The sequence below is a fragment of the Anser anser genome (assembly GCF_964211835.1).
Source record: "Anser anser genome assembly, chromosome: Z".
NCBI lineage: Eukaryota > Metazoa > Chordata > Aves > Anseriformes > Anatidae > Anser > Anser anser.
This window is the reverse complement of record NC_139723.1, coordinates 48,664,605-48,684,890: the sequence shown is the minus strand read 5'-3', so window position 1 is coordinate 48,684,890 and position 20,286 is coordinate 48,664,605. Positions and strand designations below refer to the sequence as shown.

Sequence of the window (20,286 nt, the reverse complement as noted above, 5' to 3'; positions counted from 1 at the left end):
TAGGGGGCAATAAACACTAACTTGTTGTCAGACTAATTATGCTAAAGAGGTAGGTTTGTTATTTAGATTAATTTCCATGCACATTACAATGACAGCTGGAGTCTGTGAAGAAGAAGAGAGGCAGTTGCGGGCTGTGTGAACCTCTGTTTTTTTCCATACTCACAAGCCTGGTGCTGTGCATATTTCAGTTAGTGTCCTCTCTCTCTCTCTCTGGCCTCTGAATGCCTTTTGGACAGACCTGCCTTGGGCACCCTATGTTATACACTCAGATTTTTGGCGGAGACCCTTTTCTCCATTTAAAGGCTAGAGGCTTATACATTATCCTTCCTTTTGAGCCATGCACTGTGTTCTCATTACTGGCAAGCCAAACTTCCCCACTCAGAGGGGGAACAATACACACTTTTAATTCTAACCTCTATAGAAGAGAGAGGTCTGGGCTGCCGCATGCTTAGGGTGGCAGGAGACAAGAATGCCCAACGGGACACACTTCTGAAATTGTCTGGGTGTGCGCTGCAGCCCTTTTTGAGTCACAGCCAGTCCGCTGCTAATGGGATTTTCTGAAGTAATGTACGTAGACAGCCATCACTGTTGTTTGGATTCCACAAACCTTAGAGAAAAGTTGAGCAATGAATATGTGAATGGATCAGCTAGCTGAATGTGGCAATCCAATATGTAATTGTCTTGATGTGGAGAGATCATAACGTCAGTACTATTTATACCCAAATGCAACCCAAGCTAATATAAAGACTGTAGCGTGTAAGATTTTTTTTTTTTTTTCCCTGAAACACTTTAAAAAGAGTATCTCTGAGTTTCTATTCACTGCATAACTTTGAGATGACTTAATCATTCCTGTTACACTTTCCCAAAGGAGGAACATTTTGGCATAGTGGTATGAGGTCTTGACAATTCTAGATATTTATGCCAAATTCCTCATTGGTTTGGTCTTCTCAGGGCATAGGGTTACAGTTTTATAACATAAAGGATATATTGTGTCTTTTCTCCAAATAATGCGTGTACAAGCTTGTTCCATTCTGGGAGGATCCATCACTAGCTTGTAAGGAAGACTGAGCCACTACTGAAGACTTATTAACCTTTGAGCATGAGATATTTGTTATTCCCAGAGAAAGACTTTTTAAAATCTTTGTCATGTAAGTAATACTAAATCTGCTGTTGGTGAAAGAACAGATTTTGTCTTCTTTTATGGGGCTTATTTTTCCTGGGAAATGAAAGGTTTAGGGTTATTCTGCATTTCTCTACTACCACACAGAGCACTGTAGGCCCTTTTATTTCCTTTGCAAGACCTGTGGCTTCATTTCACTTCACATACATCTCACAAGTGTCACTATTTTGAAGGAAGCAGTTTGCTTTATGGTTCTAGCATCAACTCTGTTGCTGTTACTGGCAGTAAATGCATCATTATTCTCAGTCAAAGGCTGTATCAGCTGTCACTCAAGCTAACAACTACCTCAGTGCAGAACCAGACTGTGGGATAAAGGAAAAAATAGTCAGGAGACAGAATAAGATTTATGAGAAAAAGCAATTCAAACTGTCTTGTAGCTTGCAGTTGCTTCTTTAATAAATGTTACAAGTTTTACTATTGCTATGTACATTAACATGTAAACTGTGGCTACTCTTCATGGACTCTTTTCATACATCATGTCACACTTGTTCACATAGTATGTAGAAAACAGCAAACTAAGGGATAGAAACATAGGTGTGACGAACTTGAGTCTCAGATATGCAAGCTGTCCTAAAAAGAGAGGTTTAAAGTGAGTGCTACTATTCAGCAGCATGCATAGCCCATATATGCTTATATGTTTTTGTACAGAAACATGGCCTCTGATGCAGTTGTAAAAATATATATAAATAAATAATAAATCAATTTGGTGCTGCTTTCAAAGTACTTTTAGTTATGCGACTACAACAGACCCTTCTAACTTGGGTTTCTAAATCCATACCAAAGGTAAATGAAAGTACAGATCTGAAATTCAGGTCAAATTCTAATGTGTTGGATATGGTCTTCAGCCCCTCTTTTCAGGTCCTAAAATTCAAGCTTTTTATCAATAACCAAATTTTGAGTTCAACCCCCTTTGTTACAAATAGTAATTTTCTCACTGACTTCTGTGGGGAAAACAAACAAACAGACAAACAAGTAAACCCCTTTGTGATATCATCCTAACTGTTTTAGAGGTTCCAGCAGCAAAATATGGAACCTGAAATATGGAAGTATTTCATTTCTATCCCACTACATGTGATTTGTCTGAGGACACATTATCAATCTCTGGACAGATCAACATCACTTTCAAACACCATAGTGTTTTCAACTGTTTTGAAGGCAAGAACCCTTCTTTCCATACTCACCCTATCTGATGAGAGAACATATGCAGCAGTTCTGTATGCAGAACATGTACCTTCTTTTTCATACATAGCTTTTTCCTCTTAATAACTTTCAGATAAAAGGCAGGCAGAAGAATGAAGTGAAACAGATGCTGCCAGTGTGCATGACCAGCTCTCTAAACGTCTCATTATTAAGAATGTCTCCTCGTGATACTTACAAATATTTCCTCATTAGCCGTGTAAGTCAGCCAGATGCTTCTTGTAAGCAGAGGTAGTTTTGCATTTTCTACCAGAGTCCATTTATTTGTGAGAGCTCCTGAACAAAGAAGACATATAATTGAAGGGCTAGAGGGTTGCTAGGTGGCTCATATTTGACTACGTGCTACTTTTTTCCTCTATTTTCCTTGCTAATGCTATGATTTGCATCTCAGCATCCAAGTACATGCCCATTATAGGGAGAAAACTAGCCATCCTTTTCTTAATTAACCAGTAGTTCTATAAACCTACAGAGGCTGGTATTATATACTCCAGAGGAATACAGATTAGTCAGTAGCCAAGACGAGAAAGGAAGAGCCCAGCCCCACGCACAGCTAGAAGTCAATCATTGGCAATGATTTTTGCATCACATGATACTTAAAAAGATTTGAATATAGGATGTATCTGAGATACCTGCAAACTTTGACAAAGAAGATTGTTAGGGAATTATGCTAGGAAGCAGCGCTGTGTCCATACTGGACTCTTATGCTGCAATGAATCCAGATTGTCCTAAGAAATCCTTATATATGGGAATTTTGTTTTCCCGAAACCTGATGAAGTCAACAATGACAAGTTCTGACAGCTCAAGCCTATGATAAGCATTTCCTCTTGTGAAGTGAGAATCATCTTGCATGCATCACTTAGACAGGCTGACAGTCCATTATCTAATTAATTACTGTCAGTGTTAAGTCACACTAAATGAGAATTGATAACACTCATAAGGACAATCAGTTAACAGGAATCCAACTGTGTCAGCAGCATCACTGCATTTCCTTTATTCGTCACATTACTAATTATTAACATCCATCATTCTCTTCTTCAGTAATACATTAGGTAAGCACCCACAAGGTTCAGTTAAAATCCTGAAATCCCCCCGTCATCAGATCATTTAAACTACATCTCAATATACTGCACCAATGGTGATATTATTTCCCGTCTTTCAAAGCTTACAAATTTTTTATTTTTTTATTTTTTTTTTGTAAAAGAAGAGGTAGAAAGCCTTTAAAATAGGTAGAAACCCTTCAAAATCTATATTCATTTTTAAAAAAATCTAAATATTATTTCTATTGTGTATCTACCCTAAAGATTGTTTCCGAAATCTCTTGTGACTTTTGATCTTTCCTTTTTCTCATTAAAATATTTTATCAAAGATCAGTACTTAAAGGAGGTTCTGCCCCTAGAAAATCCTGTTCAATAAGCACTTCACCAAAAAATAAAATAAAATAAAATAAAAATGAAATTCAGAACTGTTACTTAAGTCTTATAAAAATAATCTTGGTGAAATTCCAAAGGTGTTCTAACTTATATCAAAAAATAAGAAAACTAAGATTCTTCCATTTATTCCCCTGCTAGACGTATCTTCAGTAAAAGACACTTCTTTTTTCCTGTAATAGCAAACGCACACAAACTCTTTAGTTAGCAGTTCTGTGAGCTCACAACCACCATTGTATGTGGTTTTAGTTGCAGCAATCATATCTAGCAGTGCATGTTTTAAGCGCAGGTAAGACCAAAGACACAACTCTTGCCAGAATCAAGGCCTGTCTTCAGAGACAGCCACCACTGTAGCTGTGCTCAATCACAGCAGTTTCAACATCTGTAGTATCAACTGCCCCAGTCAGCTCTGAGCAGAGGATTATTTACGTCATGTAAAGATGTTAATTTCAGATGTTTTCTAACTTCCATGGGTTTTGTTGCTCATCTCGTGTTGCTCATCTGGAGGGCATTGCTCTTCCCCAGCACTGACAGGTCAGGTCACCGCTTTGACAAGGCAGCCCTTCCCCTTACTTTCCCATACAGCTATTGCCAGACTCACAACACGCTTTCCTATCATTTCAGGATTTCCTTTCACGTTTGGACAAAGGGCTAGACCATTACCAATTTTTTCCATGTGGAAGGAAGAACGTTTCCTGTACGTATATCACTTTCAAAAGCCACGTTCGCTTTTTATGAAACCCATGGCTTCCCCTTCAACAAGCCCCTCTGAAGCTACCTCCGGATTACTTATTAACTACAACCCACCACCAGCAGTCATTTGCAGTGTGTGTCGGGGATATTACATGTTTACTCTAACTTCACCAACGTCAACTGGCAGGACAACAGACAGTGTCACATAGTCAGACGTCACTGCTGTCCTGGTGGGAGGACATATCTGTCAGTGCGACGTGACCTTCAGGCCAGTTTCCAGTCTCTTCTAAACATACCTTACTACCTCCTTTTCTGCCACTAAGCACTTCTTAGCACCCTACAGCTTTGCTACCTGACTCTTCCAAGCCAAGCCATCACCCTTATACAAACTATAAGGTGATTTTTTATTAGTCTAAATTTTTTATTAGTCTAAATTAAGTGAAAGAATCTGTGTTTGATCACAAAGCTATTTGTTTAGCTTATACAACATATTACAAGATATTTATAGAGTGAGTGGGGAAAGAAGGAGATGGGCAGTTTCAGTTATAAACTCTAGTCCTTTAAGACTGCAGACAACTATGCAATAAACAACTCCAGAAGGACAGGCATAGAATACCATTGAAATACTTAGTAAACTTTAGACTTTGTCTCAGTGAAGAGCCATAAAAGTTATGATGCATCACATGAATTGAAAAGACCATGTTTTTCATTAGTTTACTGTTCATGGTTATCACAAAATACTTTGCAAAAATCTACCTATGCAAAAAATGCACGTGGAACAGAAAAATTAATCTTAGATAATCAAATTCTACAAAAGCAGGACAGCACAGAAAAGGAACAAGAATTAAAAAAAAAAAAAGCAGAACAAAAAAAAACCATGAAGATTACTAGACCTTAGAGATCATTTTAAAAGTATATTTTAGATATAAATATACAAACCTACAAATAGCATAGAAAAGGTAAATGGGATGTTTTAATGTCAAAGAATATAAACATGAAAGACACACCTAATTACAAGATAAGAAAAGGCTTATGCTTAAGACCTTATCTGTAGCAACAAGTATATAAGCAGTTATGAATAAACAGTATGAGCTCTATGCTCCACGACCAGTTACAAGAATTTTGCTGTTGTGTATCAATGCCAATACTAAATACTGTCATTTCAACCCGAACAGACTCTAGGATACTGACTGTTGTATGTCTTGGTAACTCCACATCTTGGTAAGTAAGTTTTCTTCTCAGTTAAGTGCAACTATAGCAGCCACAGGGTGGCTATCTCCACCCAAAAGAAACAAGTTTCAGGATTTCCCTCATCTGATGGAAAAAGAAAAGAAAAGAAAACAAAAACCTCACTCTAGAGTCCAAGTCCGTCACAATTTATTTGAAGAAGCCAGTTTGGGAATCAAATTTTTGCTATGCCTGCTACTGCAAAGCAGACCGAACACCAAATAAGCTGGATAGCTGTTATGTGGTCAGTAAAAACTCCATAGTATATCGTCATCTGTTCATAGGTCAAACCATTTAATCACCAGGAAGTATTTCTTCTGCTTTATTTGTAGATGTAGCAGATGATAAAGAAGAAATTAAACCACCCTGAATCCAGTAAAAGTTAATTTCAGTTAAGTCCTTAGAGCTTAGTCTACACTGAAATAACCACTAGAAAGAACTGAAAACCAGGAAGACTGTAACAACATATGTTGCTGCATAATGTTACAATACCTGAAATAGTAATGAAGTAAATGTAGTTCTATACCAGCATCACTACATGACACTCAAGTGTTTTCGTATCAGAGCAAACTATTTAGATCTACGTTCAAAAGAAGAGAAAGTGTGAAACTTGTATGAGAAACTCTAAGAAGTCTTAAGTTTTTTTCATTTCCAAACATTGGTAATATGATCAAATATGTAATGCACACCTAGTGATGGCACTTTGGCACTCTTTTCTTTCCACAGAAAAGAAGTAGCAGGTGTAAAAGTAGTAGCTTGGTATGTTCTAGGGTAATGACCCTGTCTGGAAACTTATTGACAGAAAATGAAATTTCTTCCCTTAGGAGTCTATTAAAATTGGTTAGCTTTTCCTTTTTATGACAGTGCTCTTTATTTGTACTACAGACATCCATATAGCTTTGTAAATGGCAATGCAACAGTCGTGTCATACTGAATTCAGAACAATTACACAGATGATTTATTCACGAGAAGAAGTTGTTATATAAGCAAAAAATAACTGTACTTAAAATATTCAAATTCTGAGTCTTTTCACAAGAAATTCTGCCTTTAATACAAGAAAATATTTATTGGTACAACTCCCCCAACAACTGTCAAAATACACTGCATCAGCATTTATATGTGAAGACCTTACATGTCAAATCAGGTTGTCAGAGCAGAAGTTTAGGGCAAATACAGTCTATCACATTTGATTGCATATAGTCTCTTACAGAAACTCAACTTTTTAGACCTCTGTCCTTTTAAAATTCATATTTTTAAATCTTTCTTCAAGCACATCAGCATCTTCTTCATTGTCTGTACTACTGAAGTTTGTGTCAGAATCAGGTTCATCCTCCGATCCATTCTCCTGGCCATTTTCAGTAGTCTTACTCTCAGTTCTGTCTTGTCCTTTATCAATCCTGCAGAAATCAAGATTAAGTTATCACCAACTACTTTTGGAATTTCTCTCTTAAACAAGAAGAGGATGGAGCACTGAATATTCTACCTGGGATGGAAGGAGATTGAGAAGAAGCGAGGAGAGGGGACAATAACCTCAAATTACTTTCATGTTGAATAGAAAAGACAGTAAAGGAAAGGAGTCTATGAATAAAAAAAGCATGTATATAGATATATATTCATATATAAATTGTCTGACTAAATAATCAACTGCTGGCCAATTGTCACATGCTAGCAAGTTAATATAGAATGTTCAGAAAAGAGACTGTGCTAGTAAAAGAATAATAATTATAAAAGCCCGCTAAACACATTGCAGTAACTGTACTCAGTATCTGTCCTTCTTTAGTTTATTTCTGTTCACTGGTAACTGAATCATCAAATGACACACAAAATGCAAACAGTAAATTGTCTCACACATATTTTATGGTGCTCTATACTTAAATCCATTTTGAAGTACTTTGTTCCTAAAGAAGAGATGCCATTTACCCTTTGGTATTAAAATAAAGTGTCTTATCCAAGTAAGAATTATTTGGCCCAGCCCTACTAACATCAATAGGCATTCCATCCTGGTTTCAGCAGAAGAAAATGAAGCTGATGACTCCTACTGATTCCTGTCATGATTATTCAGAATATGGTATAAAGCTTCTTGGCAGTTTCCAAACAAGCTTTAATAAAGGGGAAGAATGAAGCGCAGTGCTGAAACTGTATAATCTATGAGCTACTTACGGAATTACAATCTCTTCTTCCTTTCCACATTTGGCACAAATTTCCAGCTTACAAGCACATGGTCGACAAATAATATGGTAAGGATCTTTTACAGCCTTCTGGAGGCACTTCACACTGTGAAGAGAAAGAAAACATGATTAAAAAAATATTTGTGTACACTTATTAAACATTCTGTGTTCAAAGACACAGTCTTCAAAAGAAGCACTGTTAAAGGCCAGTTTCATATGAAACAGCTGTTTTTTCAACAAGCATCATTATCAAGATCATTGCCTTTCTCCCTCCCCTTTAACTTTTTCAGAAAGTTTTGCTAAAACTAGAAGAATCATCATGAAAGTAAGAATTTTTAAATTTAAAATTACAGAAGAAATATTTCCATTCATTTCAGTGAGTTGTTTTGCTTTAAAAGCTGCATAAATTAATTCACCTGGCTTACTGATAAAAAAAAAAAGAATATAGTGTAAAAAGGTGAGTGGACTTTTACAATTAAAACATTTCAATCCAAAGAATAAGTCTTCCTCTTGAACTTCTCAGAATATAAACAAAGTCTGTGCTGGACTTTGCTTTCTACAAACACTAGTCTGCATGGAACTCTCTTCTGAACAAAACCATCATAATTCCGTGGAGGTTTTTAGCTACTCTTTTTTAAGATACGGTGAAACTCTGTAACTTAACTTCTGAAACGCTATGGCTTAACAATCATCTGACATTTCTAAAGCCTTGTATTTTTGGTGAACAGAACCCCTGTTATGCAGCTGTCCTAAAAGTCACCCACCGTTCCTTGGTCCCTCAGACACTCAAAGGCTGTCAGGAAAGCTTTAGCACACAGTTCTGAACAGGGTATTTGCAGACTTGGCTAAAGCAGGCTGAAGACAAACATCAAGTGTTTTTGCATGCCTAATAATGAAAGATGCACTAGCTAGCATCCAGTGAGACAGTATTTTTACTTCCTTTCTCAAATCCCATTCCTAAGCAGGATCAAGTTCTCCTTACTATCTGCATCAAGGCTTTGCTGAACTTTCATTATTAAGGCACACAATTCCTTAAGAAACTATAAATTCACAAGAATTGTTGTAGGACACATTTGACAAAAGTAGAGTCTTAACTGCCTAGTTTCTGGTCTTCCCTCTCCCCCAGGAAAAAACCTTCGGTCAGACGTCACTGAAAATACCTACTTAGTTGTTTCATTATTTTTTTTAAACTTCCATATTCAGTTGCAGTAGTGTTAATATCTACAGATCTTCTCAGCCATGTCTCACCAAACAGGGACGCTATCAATCCAAGCTGGACAGACTTTTTTAAAAAAACGAACAATTTAATCTGTGCTACCTAAATACTTGTAGGTCTTGGACTAAGTTGTAGCTGTAATAAAAATCTTAATTTTAAAGAGTTAAAATATAAACAAATTAAGGTGCACAGAAGTCCTCTGCTTCCATCCTCTGTGATGTACAGAATTCAGTTTCTCAATGTGAAATACGAATTTCTTATGCCTGTACTGTTTTACTTTATTTAGACGCTTCACCCATTGAAATTCTTTCAGAACTCTGGCCCACTCCGAAAGCATAGTATCCAACTGCTGAAGGCAAGCATAGAAATCACTGTCTGTAGAGTTGGAATGATATGAAGTCTGGTTTACTTGTTCAAAAATGTGATGGAAAACATCACAAATTTTGTCAGAAGCAACTGCACCACGATGCCACCTTTTTTATTTTATTTTTTTTTTTAATTTCCCATGCTTCCCCGATTTACATATTTTTTGCCTGCTTTTTTTTTTTTTTTTCCCTTTTTGGGTGAGTAGAGTGGAGGTAAAACAACCAGATTCAGCTCATTACTTTTAAACGAGTATGTAGTTATTTGAGAAAGAGTTACAAAAACTCCCAACTTCATCAAGGGTGCATACAACCCAGTATGCTTATTTTGAGAACTAGAGAGACTGCTGCCTAATCAGAATTTTTTTGTTAACATGAAAGGGTGAAAATCGTTTACTAAAACCAAAATATTTATTGCATATATTTTCATATTAAAAAGTAAAACTTCTCACAAGTGAGAGATATAGTATGAACAGACATTTCTTCCTTCCTTTTCAACCTCATGAAAACCAAAATAAAGTACATATTCATTCAGGGAATTGCACATGTACTCACAGAACCTCTTCAAGTGGTTCAGGAGCATGTATTTCAAAGGTATGTAACACAATACTACACACATGCAGAAGGAACAAGTGTGACAAATCTGCTTATGTTGTGCACTGCATCCCTGCTGTAATTTCCTTGAGTTCCATGTCTCATTGTTGAGATATTGGCTGTGTCTGGAGTCACAGACACAAGGACATCTACAGATGAGCAGGTACAAGGAAGCAGAGTACCCATCTCAGAAGACTAGCCTATCACAAACCTATAAACTATTTTAAGGTATTTAACACCTTTGTTACGTTCTTATCCAAAATCACTCAATACAGTTCTGTTTGCAAACAATGCTAAGCATTTAATATGTAGGATTATAGTTTCACATCTGAAAAGAGAACACACTAAGAAGTAAAGAAATGCAAATACTGCAAACATTTTGTATGAATGTTATGTTTTGTAACACAACATTAATAAAGCTTTCTTCTCTCATGATTTCTCTGCCAGATAGTCTTTGTGAACACACATACAAAAAAAAAAACAAACAACTGAGGTGTACAGATTCCTCCAATACTTACTGAATTGCTACAAGGCCTTAGAAAATCAAGTTATAACTGGTTCTGGTTTGACTCTTCCTTTGGGAGGACATACTGACACATTATTGGAAATTTACAGGTCCAAAGTAACCATTTAGATTATTCAAATATTCTGACAGAGAGGAGGGAAGCAGTTATTCTTCTACTGTATTTTCTTTTATAAAGTTTAAGATAAAAAGATAAATGAAACTGAAAATTAACACTGCATTTTTATTACTGTTGCGGACTCCAGACTGAAGAATGTAACATAACAGCAGTTACCACCTATAGGTTTCCAAAAACAGACTATTTTCCAAAAAGTTCACAAATTATACTATCAATGATTAACATAAAGAATCTTAACTCACCATTTTTTAGGTTTTGATAGTAGTTTGTACTTGTTGAATTTTACCCGCCACTCCAAAATATCTTTACAATGCTGACATACTCCATCATGAAGCTTAGCATTTATTCTCTAAATAAATAAAAAATAAAATAAAATAAAATAAAATAAGGGAAGGTTTCCTACTTTTATGAGTATAATTTTGCTTAGAAAGCATTTCCACCCATCGTGTGATTCATACTATATTTAGAAAATTATTTGATATTAATATAAGCATTTAGTAATTTACTACTAGTAATTTTCTTCAGCAGACAGAGTGGTGAGGTCATCTTCTACTTTAAGGCAGCCTGTTATTACTGTAATAACATTAACATAGTTAATAGCATTATTTATGTTCTTATATTGTTTACAATATATTATTATTATTTTCTTGTTATTATTCCATCTCTAGAGCTACTACTAGTAAACCTGAGTCCTGAAATATGCTCTCTTTATTTAGAGAAGACAGCTCAAAAGACTTAACATTTAGCTTATTATTGCTCAAGCTACTGTTATACTACACATTTGAAGAGAGTAGACTAAGAATTTTTTTTCAGACCACAATAAAATAGAATTGATATATCATTTACTGTCAAACCACTCAATGTTTCTTTCATCACAAAATTCCCTTATAAAGTAATAGATTTTTGCTCACAAGTATCTAAGATAAAAATCCTCAAAACAGTCACTTAATTTACAGTATATTTCCAAGCTAATGCCAAATTTACTCTAACCTCTTCTGCAACTTGTGTTTAGTTTGCTCGAGAATACAAACTGTCAACTGGCCAGTATGATTTGCACAAGAAAAGTTATTTTGAGATTGGGAACAGTAGAAAACCACACTTTTATTTCTTCTCTAACCAAAAGTGCCAGCAGTAATTATAACTATTCTACGGTTGTGTGCACATTCAGAACTATAAAAACAGTAATTCCATTGCAAATAGAAATATATATAATGCCTATTTTAAGAGAGCTTAAAAATGATAGCTGTACAAAAAACTGTAAGATGGTAACAATGGTCTAAAACATTTTTATTGCTTAAAATACCCCAAAGTTCACTGGGACAGATCCTGCACTGACTGGGATCAGGTTTTATATTATCCTTTTAGAAATAAGTTCATCTATGCATACAATAATTTCCGAAGTAATTTCCTGTTTTCATGACCCACAAGAGCTTCTCACTAATCCACAGAAGTCTACTTCAATACACTAAATGAAAGAATAAGCCTAGCTTTAAACACACGGTATCTTACTCCATTCCCCAAAAGGTATGTGGTAGAGGAAATACTACTTATGAGTGAGACTCTCCTATGGGACTTGCTTTCCAGTGTTTCCATTTTCACTAAACTTCAACATAAAGTATGAGTTTTCCCATGCTTTAGTTACCTGAAGCTGTGGTACTCCTTTTCTGGTTCAGGTAAAAGACAGTTTTTTGTGTTTTTTTTTTTTTCCAAATGATTCAATATTGATTTAGCATTTTTAAAACAAACAAATAGAACCAAAACAAACAAACAAAAAACAACAACAACAAAAAACACTGTTTTTGCAAAATGCTTGAATACGGAAAGCTCTGACGTCAGCAATATATTATCAATGAAATTTGTTGGGAAACACAATAATTCTGCTAACATGGTAACTTTCTGAGAGAAGAAAATCAGTGGTAATTCCTCAGTGGGCACCTGTTAAAATGCTGTCAGTTCAACCTGCTGTCAGCACTGACTGTGCTCATTCTTTAAAAATTCAGGCAATGTGAAGATAAGCCTTGTTTTCAGTGCTTCACCTCCTCAAAGATTCGAAGTATCATGGCTTCGGTAAGTTTCTAATAACCTGCAAATTAGCCTGAACTTCCCAGCTCTCCCTCCAACTCTCCTAATTTGCATTAATTAGTAATGCTGGAGGGGAGAAAGACACAAACACTGTAATTTGTATTCACAAGTGCACTTTACTGCGACCAACTATTTTTGGTATTTTTAAGGCAGAGCCCAAAAAACTTCAAAAGACTACAGTCACTCACGCTGAAGACAGCTGTTTGTTGCTAAATGCTGTCTTTCAAAGGGGAGTTAGCTTCCTTGCTGATAACCACGTAGTTTCCAATAATCCATCATGCCATCGGGGCTGGGAACGGGAGCCCTGGTACTGCGTGATGCAGGGATCGGCTCCGTGATGTGTAACGCGCTTGGAATTCTGGAGGCAACGCTCCCAACTGATTGTGGCATAAACAATGTAGAAGAATAAGATAGGAATTAACTTTCACCTCTCATTCCAAGGAAATTCAGTTTGTAAAACTGTCAGCCTACTACAAATTCTACTGAACGTTTCTTATGGAACAGGAAAATAGGTATACCTATTATTACCAGAGCTGCTTTTTTCCCAGGAACACTTATCATGTGGCTCCTGAATATATAACAATCCTACAGTCACTGATTTTTAACTATATTTTTTATAAAGGTAAAATTCAGGTCATGCCAAATTCTGAAAATGCCTTTTCCTATTACTCATAGAACAGGTCTTTGCTTGAACATAGCACCTTACAGCAAGGCCAAGAGACCAGTCATGTGCACAGAGGTTATGTGACTGGATCTTCACCTTTGCTTTGAAGAACAAAGTCCCAAGTCTTAACTGATGTGCTCAACCCAAAGATTAGTTCTCCCTCTATAGTCCTTAACACATTGTTTCACCACTGAAAAAGGGCTTTAATAAAACATCAGTAACACACAAGAAGGTCTAAAAGAGCTAAATTTCACAGCAACAAGCATATTATCCACATAAAGTCAATCAACCTCTATCAGACCTGGTCTGTGCAGTTAGGTTGTTTCTACTCTGCCATGTTTCAACTGTTCCATTATTTTGGTTCAATCAGTCACACTTTCAATACTCAGTGCAAAGCTAAGGATTAAGGACATGATCCAAAATGCTGACAGCTATCAGTTTAGACTCAAAAGTCAGGAAGAGAAAGAAATTCAGTGGTACCATGTCTTAAGTTTTATGTATCACACTAAGTCACTAAAAGACAATCACATTTTGAAGTGATAGATGCCATTTTTACATCAAGCTAGCCTGGCGAAACAAAGCTTCAGTGAGGGAGGCAATGAAACTGGAGACTCCCTAGAGGAAATGCAGAAAAATGTAATTTAAGTAAAGAGGGCAGTGCTGTAAGAACGAAGGTGGCTTGTGCACTGGCAGATTTTTGAGTCATGGTAAAATGGTAAATACACCAAGCCAGGAGAGCTAAAAGGACAAATTAATTCCACATATAAATATAGGCGTGCTTATCAGCCATTACAGAGACACTATTACGGGAAGTATGCAAGGTTGCTCCTGCTTTTTGATGCTGTGCCACCATCTCACGTACCAGTTTTGTGCATGACTCAAAGAAGAAATTTAATCAAAGAGCAGAAATGAGACTAAAGATAAGACTGATAAAAAAAAGAAACTCAAAATTCAGTTAAATTTTCAGATCATTAACAAAAGGAACAGCAGTTCCCAAACCGTCCTACCCCACTAATTTTGAAAATACATACTGCTTTGTATAAGAACTATCAGTCACATTGCTAGCAGTCCTTCTTCAAAATTAACAAGGGTAGCAGATAAAAAGAATTATTTTAAAGAGTTTTAAAATAAGTAACAAAGAATATTACCTAAAATCCAGAGTCAGGGAAACACAGAGTGAAAGAAAAAATATCACAGCAGTAAAAGCCAGCTCTTCTGAGCATAAAATAGAATGTCTGAGTATACAACACAGGTAATTCCAGTTATTTAAAGTATTTTCCAGGAAGAAGGAATTTTGACAGAAAACAGTCTTAAGCATGTTTAATAAAATACCTTATTAAATCTCAAATGTCCATTTGTAATAGAAGCATGCCATAAATGCTATGGTATTACTAGTAAAAGAACAGGACAACAAATTAGAGTGTAGCTACAAAGGTCACGTTTATGTATAATTTAAGTCCTGGTTCAGGCATAAAGATACCTAGACTTAACAGCCACCTGTGGAACCACAAATCTTACAAAGGACCTTGAGGAAACAACATGGTATCTGCTCAGAAGGGAACAACTGGAATGAAGATAACAGATTTTCAATTTTAAGTTCCTCCTAATAGGAACGCATACAGCACAGTCTCTTCCTCCCCCCCCTTCAGCAATTTCCTATATTTTTTAGCTCAAAGTTGGCACTTCAGGTATGGGGTGGCTCAGCATATCCAAATATGAAAGAGACTATGACTCTTCCATCCTTCTACGAGTTGGCCAATTTAGAAAGTTAATAGAGATGGATGGATTGATGTAAAGCAGGCAAGAAGGCAGATTTACCTGGTTTTACCTTGGTTTAACCTCAGCTGGATGTTAGGAAAAGGTTCTTCACTGAGAGGGTGGTCGGGCACTGGAACAGGCTCCCCACGGCAGTGTTCATAGCCTATGAGCTATGCTCTAAGACACATGGGTCTGTTTTTTGGGTGGTCCTGTGTGGAGCCAGGAGCTGGAACCAATGATCCCTGTGGGTCCCTTCCAACTTGGGATATTCTATGATTGTGTTTGTCTTCTAAGTTTACCTTGCTCAGAAATAGTACCCAATTTTTAAATGTCAATATCACAAAAACAATCTGAATTATAATTCACTGTGGTTTTCTATTCTAAATTCAACATTTCCTTTGATAAAAAAAAAAAAAAAGTATTTCACTTTCAAAAGCAAAGCAGGCTTGAAGAAACAAAGAGTTGTCCATAATTAAATATTTGAATGATTTGTTTTTTAATTTTTTTTTTAAATTCACTGAAAAACATGTAAGAATAAGTTCTCCTAAAAAACAGGAAGAGAAACTTTCCTGCTATCTCACTTCCCACTCAGAATGGAGCAATTATTAGTTAAATAAATTTCTCTGCTGCTTATTTTTCCTAATAATATTTGCCTTAATATGTATTTTGAACAGTCTTTCACATATTTATCCTTCCTTTCACCCATTTAATAGCTTGCTTTCCTTTAAAACAAATAAACAAACAAAACCCACCACCACCAACACAACACAACCCCCACAAAGACCCAAACAAGGATTGCCAACTTCATTATTCACCCATGTATTTAGCTATCATGCACAAATACGTGGTAATGCTTATGGCCTGGAATGTTTTTCTTGGTGTGAAGACTACTCTAACAGACTGAATTCTTTTTCTAATACAGCAGTTTCTTGACATGTTTTACTCTCATTTCTCTGTTTTATTCGATACCTCTTTCCTTTTTCCCTTTGCCATACTTCCTCCAGGAACAAGGGCAACTCATCCAATGTTTACAGTATTGCTATATATTCTCCTAAGAAATGGCAAGTATGCAATGCAGACTTATATAAACATTTTAAAGTATATAGTCATGAAATATTCCATGTGCATATTATATACACGCGGTCAGGTCAACTGCATCAATAAAACAGCATCCTCTGTACACTTAAGTAACCCAATATTAAATCATTTAACAACCTGCCAAAAGCAGTTCAGAATGTATTAAAGTAAACACATGCACCTACACCTACTAACTTGGCATACAAAATAATCCCTACCTTATGCTAGCATTAAAGCAATCACAAGGAAGATGTAATAATGAGGTTTCAAAGAAGCCTCTCTGTCTGTTTGGAAGTTACTAATTATGTGTGCGTGCATGTGTATTTTGATTTACTGTATTGACAGCAGACTTCTACCACTGAGCACACGAGTGGTTTATTCTACTGCAAATGAACACAAAGTCAACGCTATCCACAAACTTCCTTGTCGCAAGCACAAATGATAGTACTTCAATCAACAAGGCTGAAGGCAGCATTTCTGAATAACTACACTTCTCAAAAAAACAAAACTCTATACAAACGCTAGTGTATGACTACAAAGCAGTTAGAAAAAAACAATGCTAACTAACAAACCTGAAACTCTGTGATACAAAATGCCAGTGTCTCAGGGCTATATTACACACTTCACAGACCGAAACCAAATACTCCAGAGAATTTCACTTGCTCACATATTGCATCATGGCCTTTAGAACACAGGAAACCAAAATCTTTCTTTAAATCCAGCTCCAGATGGACCTTTAGCTTTTTCCACATCAGTGAATAGCTTCACAACAACTCAATTCTCCTACGGATCTCGGGATGTGTAAGAGTGTGCACACTTGGAAAGACTGACAGTCAACCCCCATAAAGAAATGAACGTATGTATGTGTTTGTGCACATGTGCGCATGTTTTCACTGAGGACTTAGAGTCCAAAATATATGTTCTATTTGCCCCTCATCTGCCTACTTGAAAGGCAAAAGCTAGTCGTGAATTTACTCTCAAACTCAGTATAGGAGGGATGGCTAGAGAGCAGACTTTAGTCTTCAAGTTGCCCTTGTGTTAAGAACTCAAACTAACGAAACTCCAGTACAGTTACCTGTCAATTCCAGTTGGCTACCAGTTTACCTGTATCTTCTGAGCTTTGTGTCACAATCACTGACTCAGCATTTAGGCCTGTTCTCTTCCCTGTGCCTTCCCACAGTCTTGACCAGTGTCTCCACTAAAACAGATTATTTATCTGCGCAGCTGGCTGAAGAAGTAGCTGGCATCAGCATTATGGTAAAGCTGAGGTTCAGAGTTAATAACGTCTGAGATTTAGGAAAATCTGGATTATCATCTGGGGTGTATTTAATGAGAGGAAGAAATGGAGAAACAGATCAGTCATTTGGGTGTAAATATGAATCACTTTGTGGTTTACTGTCTTATTACAATGGAGTTCTAAATGTTCCTGTTGAATGTTATTTGCTTTCATCTCTAGCACTACCTTCATTTCCAGTTTCCATATTGATTTATGCAATACACTTTATACAAAATGTATACTCATATAACATAATGTATATTCCTCAGCTCAGTGTCACAAACGGCTGTACCAGAATATACTACATGAAGCAATCACCCATAAACAAATTCCCAGTTTCAATAATTAACAACACAGTGTGTCTTACTCTGTCTGTCTCTTCCTTTCAATTCATTCTAGCAAGTAAGCTTTCCCAGCGCTGTTGTAGGCGTCTAACGAAACGTAGTAGAGAGGCAGAGTGTGTTGCTTCACCTCAACTGGGCTATCCCAGAGTAATGCTGTAGTAGAGCCTGATCATGAGAGGAAACATAAACGGATCTTTCAGTATGTTCTGCAAATAATCTGAACAACAGTCTTTAAGATTAGAAAATGGATGCCAAGTTCAATGTCAGACAGAAAGCTCAAAACCATTAAAAAAAAAAACACACAACCAAACAACCAAAACCAAGAACTATAACGTGGATAATGACTACCAGCAAGGAAAAGTCAAAAGACTAATAGATCAATTTCCTCTGCAGCAACTTCTTCACTGAGGAGTCCACCCACAGTACAACCCGAAGCTACTGTACTTGATACTCCACATTGTTAAAGCACTGTACAAATGTAGAAGGATATAAATTTTTAAGCTAAAAAAACATTCTACAACCTCTCAAGATACTATTAAGTTGAACGGTGTACAGCAATAGTCAAGGATAGGCCAACACCAGATCCCCCATCCCCCCCCCCAAAAAAAAAAAATTAGTGATTTGCAGGTGATCCACCCTCTTTCAGCAACCCTAAGTATTCAAATTTATTCAGCCAGTAAGAGCTAGAAAGGAGAAATGTCCCAGTCCCACATCAGTCCTCCTGATCAAACTTCCACTATTTATTCCTTTGCATCATCACAGCTCAAGTGCCTGTGGTACACCTGATCACTCCGCGCGACACAAATACATAGTGACAAGACAGAGAAGCAATGCTCAGTGTCATCATTAAGCATATTCTGTATCTATACTATGACACCAATCACCACTTAAACTGTTAGTCCAACTCTTCAAATTTCTTAAACAGCAGAATCAGGCCTAGTCATCATTGTAATGGCCTCTGTTGATCCCTCACCAGTAGAGGCCAAAATCTGAATTTATATATTAGAGTACACCAAAAGAAAAATAAATTATTCTGCACACTGTAATAGGAAGCACCTTCTTCAACAATCTTCTTTCCTGTATTTAGCAGTCTCCAAGTGGCAGGTACAGAAGGGAAAGCTATGTTCAAAAGATGTGTGTGTGTGGTTTTTAATGTGTTTAAGTGCATGGTACTGTACAGTCACTTCTATGTGATACCAAATATTGGGAAAAATAAAAATAAAAAACACCAATCTGTGTATTAAACTGATTATTTCACTTACAAAACTGATGTCAGAACTCAGTTTTTCTTTAAGGACTCTTCTGATAGAACAGCTCTCTAGGATATTTGGGGATGGGGGGTGTTGCAGACAGGAAAATACACTTATCTATACTATCAGGGATCGTACAATGACTCAAACAATAAATAATACTGGTGCTGCTTGGAGCACCAGGAAAGCAACCTGTTCAACTTGCAGAACCAGTTCTACAATCATCAAAAAAAAAAAAAAGCCAAAAAAAACACCAACACACCTCTCTCTCTGGTGCCATTAGTTTGACTTACTAGTTTCTCCCCCACCTTGACAGCCTGGTCAGGTTACTTAAAGAGATATTGACACAACAGCGATAGTGCTCCTACAGAACACTCTTCTTGTGTATTGTTTTAACCGCGTCTTAAGACAAAGCATCCCACTTCGGCGGTGTTCCTGCTCAGGCACACTGCTTGGTCTTCATCCTCTCCTCCACTGCTATTGTGTTACCACAGCCACAAGCAGGCATACAGCACGTCCCAAGAACATATTGTAAACCGTTTCCTTCCTTACCTTAAAAAAAGAAAAAAAAAAAAAGATAACAATGACCTTTTGTAACAATGGCGTGAAACAAACCGAAGCGCGGTAACGAAAGCGATGGTAAAACAAAAAGACGCTTTGCCACGTAACTACCGCTAAGAACACCTCAGACGAGGGCGGGCCGAGGCGGCAGGCCGCGGAGCCTCCTCACGCACCGCGGGCCCGGGGCCTACCTCAGGGCCTCCCCAGGGAGCTCCGCGGCCTGGTCGCGGCCTGGTCGCGGCCCGTCCCCCCGCGGCCCGTCCCGTCCCCCCGCGGTGCCCGACCTTGCGGCGGCGGCTGGCGTCGTGCCGCTGGTTGCTGAAGGCCCGCACGTTCTGGTGGCGCTGCGGCCGCCTGCGCACCGCGTTGCCCCGCTCCGAGCTCATCCCCACGGCAACCGCCGCGCGCGCGACCCGGAACCGCTCCTCCTCCCGGCCTCCCGCCCCTCCGCCTCTCCCATTGGTCAGACCCGCCGTCTGTCACGCCCGCTCGCCCGCGGCGATTCGCCGCCCGGCCCCCCGCTTCCCGCCCACCCCCGCTCAGGCGGAGCCTCGGCGGCCGGGGGCCGC

At 37.6% G+C, this 20,286-nt stretch overlaps 1 protein-coding gene across 2 annotated transcripts; it reads right to left on the bottom strand.

Annotated features, from left to right (window-relative positions):
- Positions 1–5,852: 5,852 nt before the first annotated feature.
- LOC310890167 (uncharacterized protein C9orf85 homolog) lies at positions 5,853–20,103 on the bottom strand (the record flags this gene model as incomplete). Of its 2 annotated transcripts, none has more annotated exons than XM_083818816.1 (4): positions 5,853–7,121; positions 7,885–7,998; positions 10,948–11,054; positions 20,002–20,103. In XM_083818816.1, the coding sequence occupies 4 exons, from the start codon at positions 20,101–20,103 to the stop codon at positions 6,947–6,949; spliced, it is 498 nt and encodes a 165-aa protein (XP_083674942.1). In that variant the 3' UTR covers positions 5,853–6,946. The 2 variants fall into 2 exon arrangements, with proteins under 2 accessions (XP_083674942.1, XP_083674941.1); XM_083818815.1 differs by lacking the exon at positions 20,002–20,103 and adding an exon at positions 19,419–19,623.
- Positions 20,104–20,286: the final 183 nt, after the last annotated feature.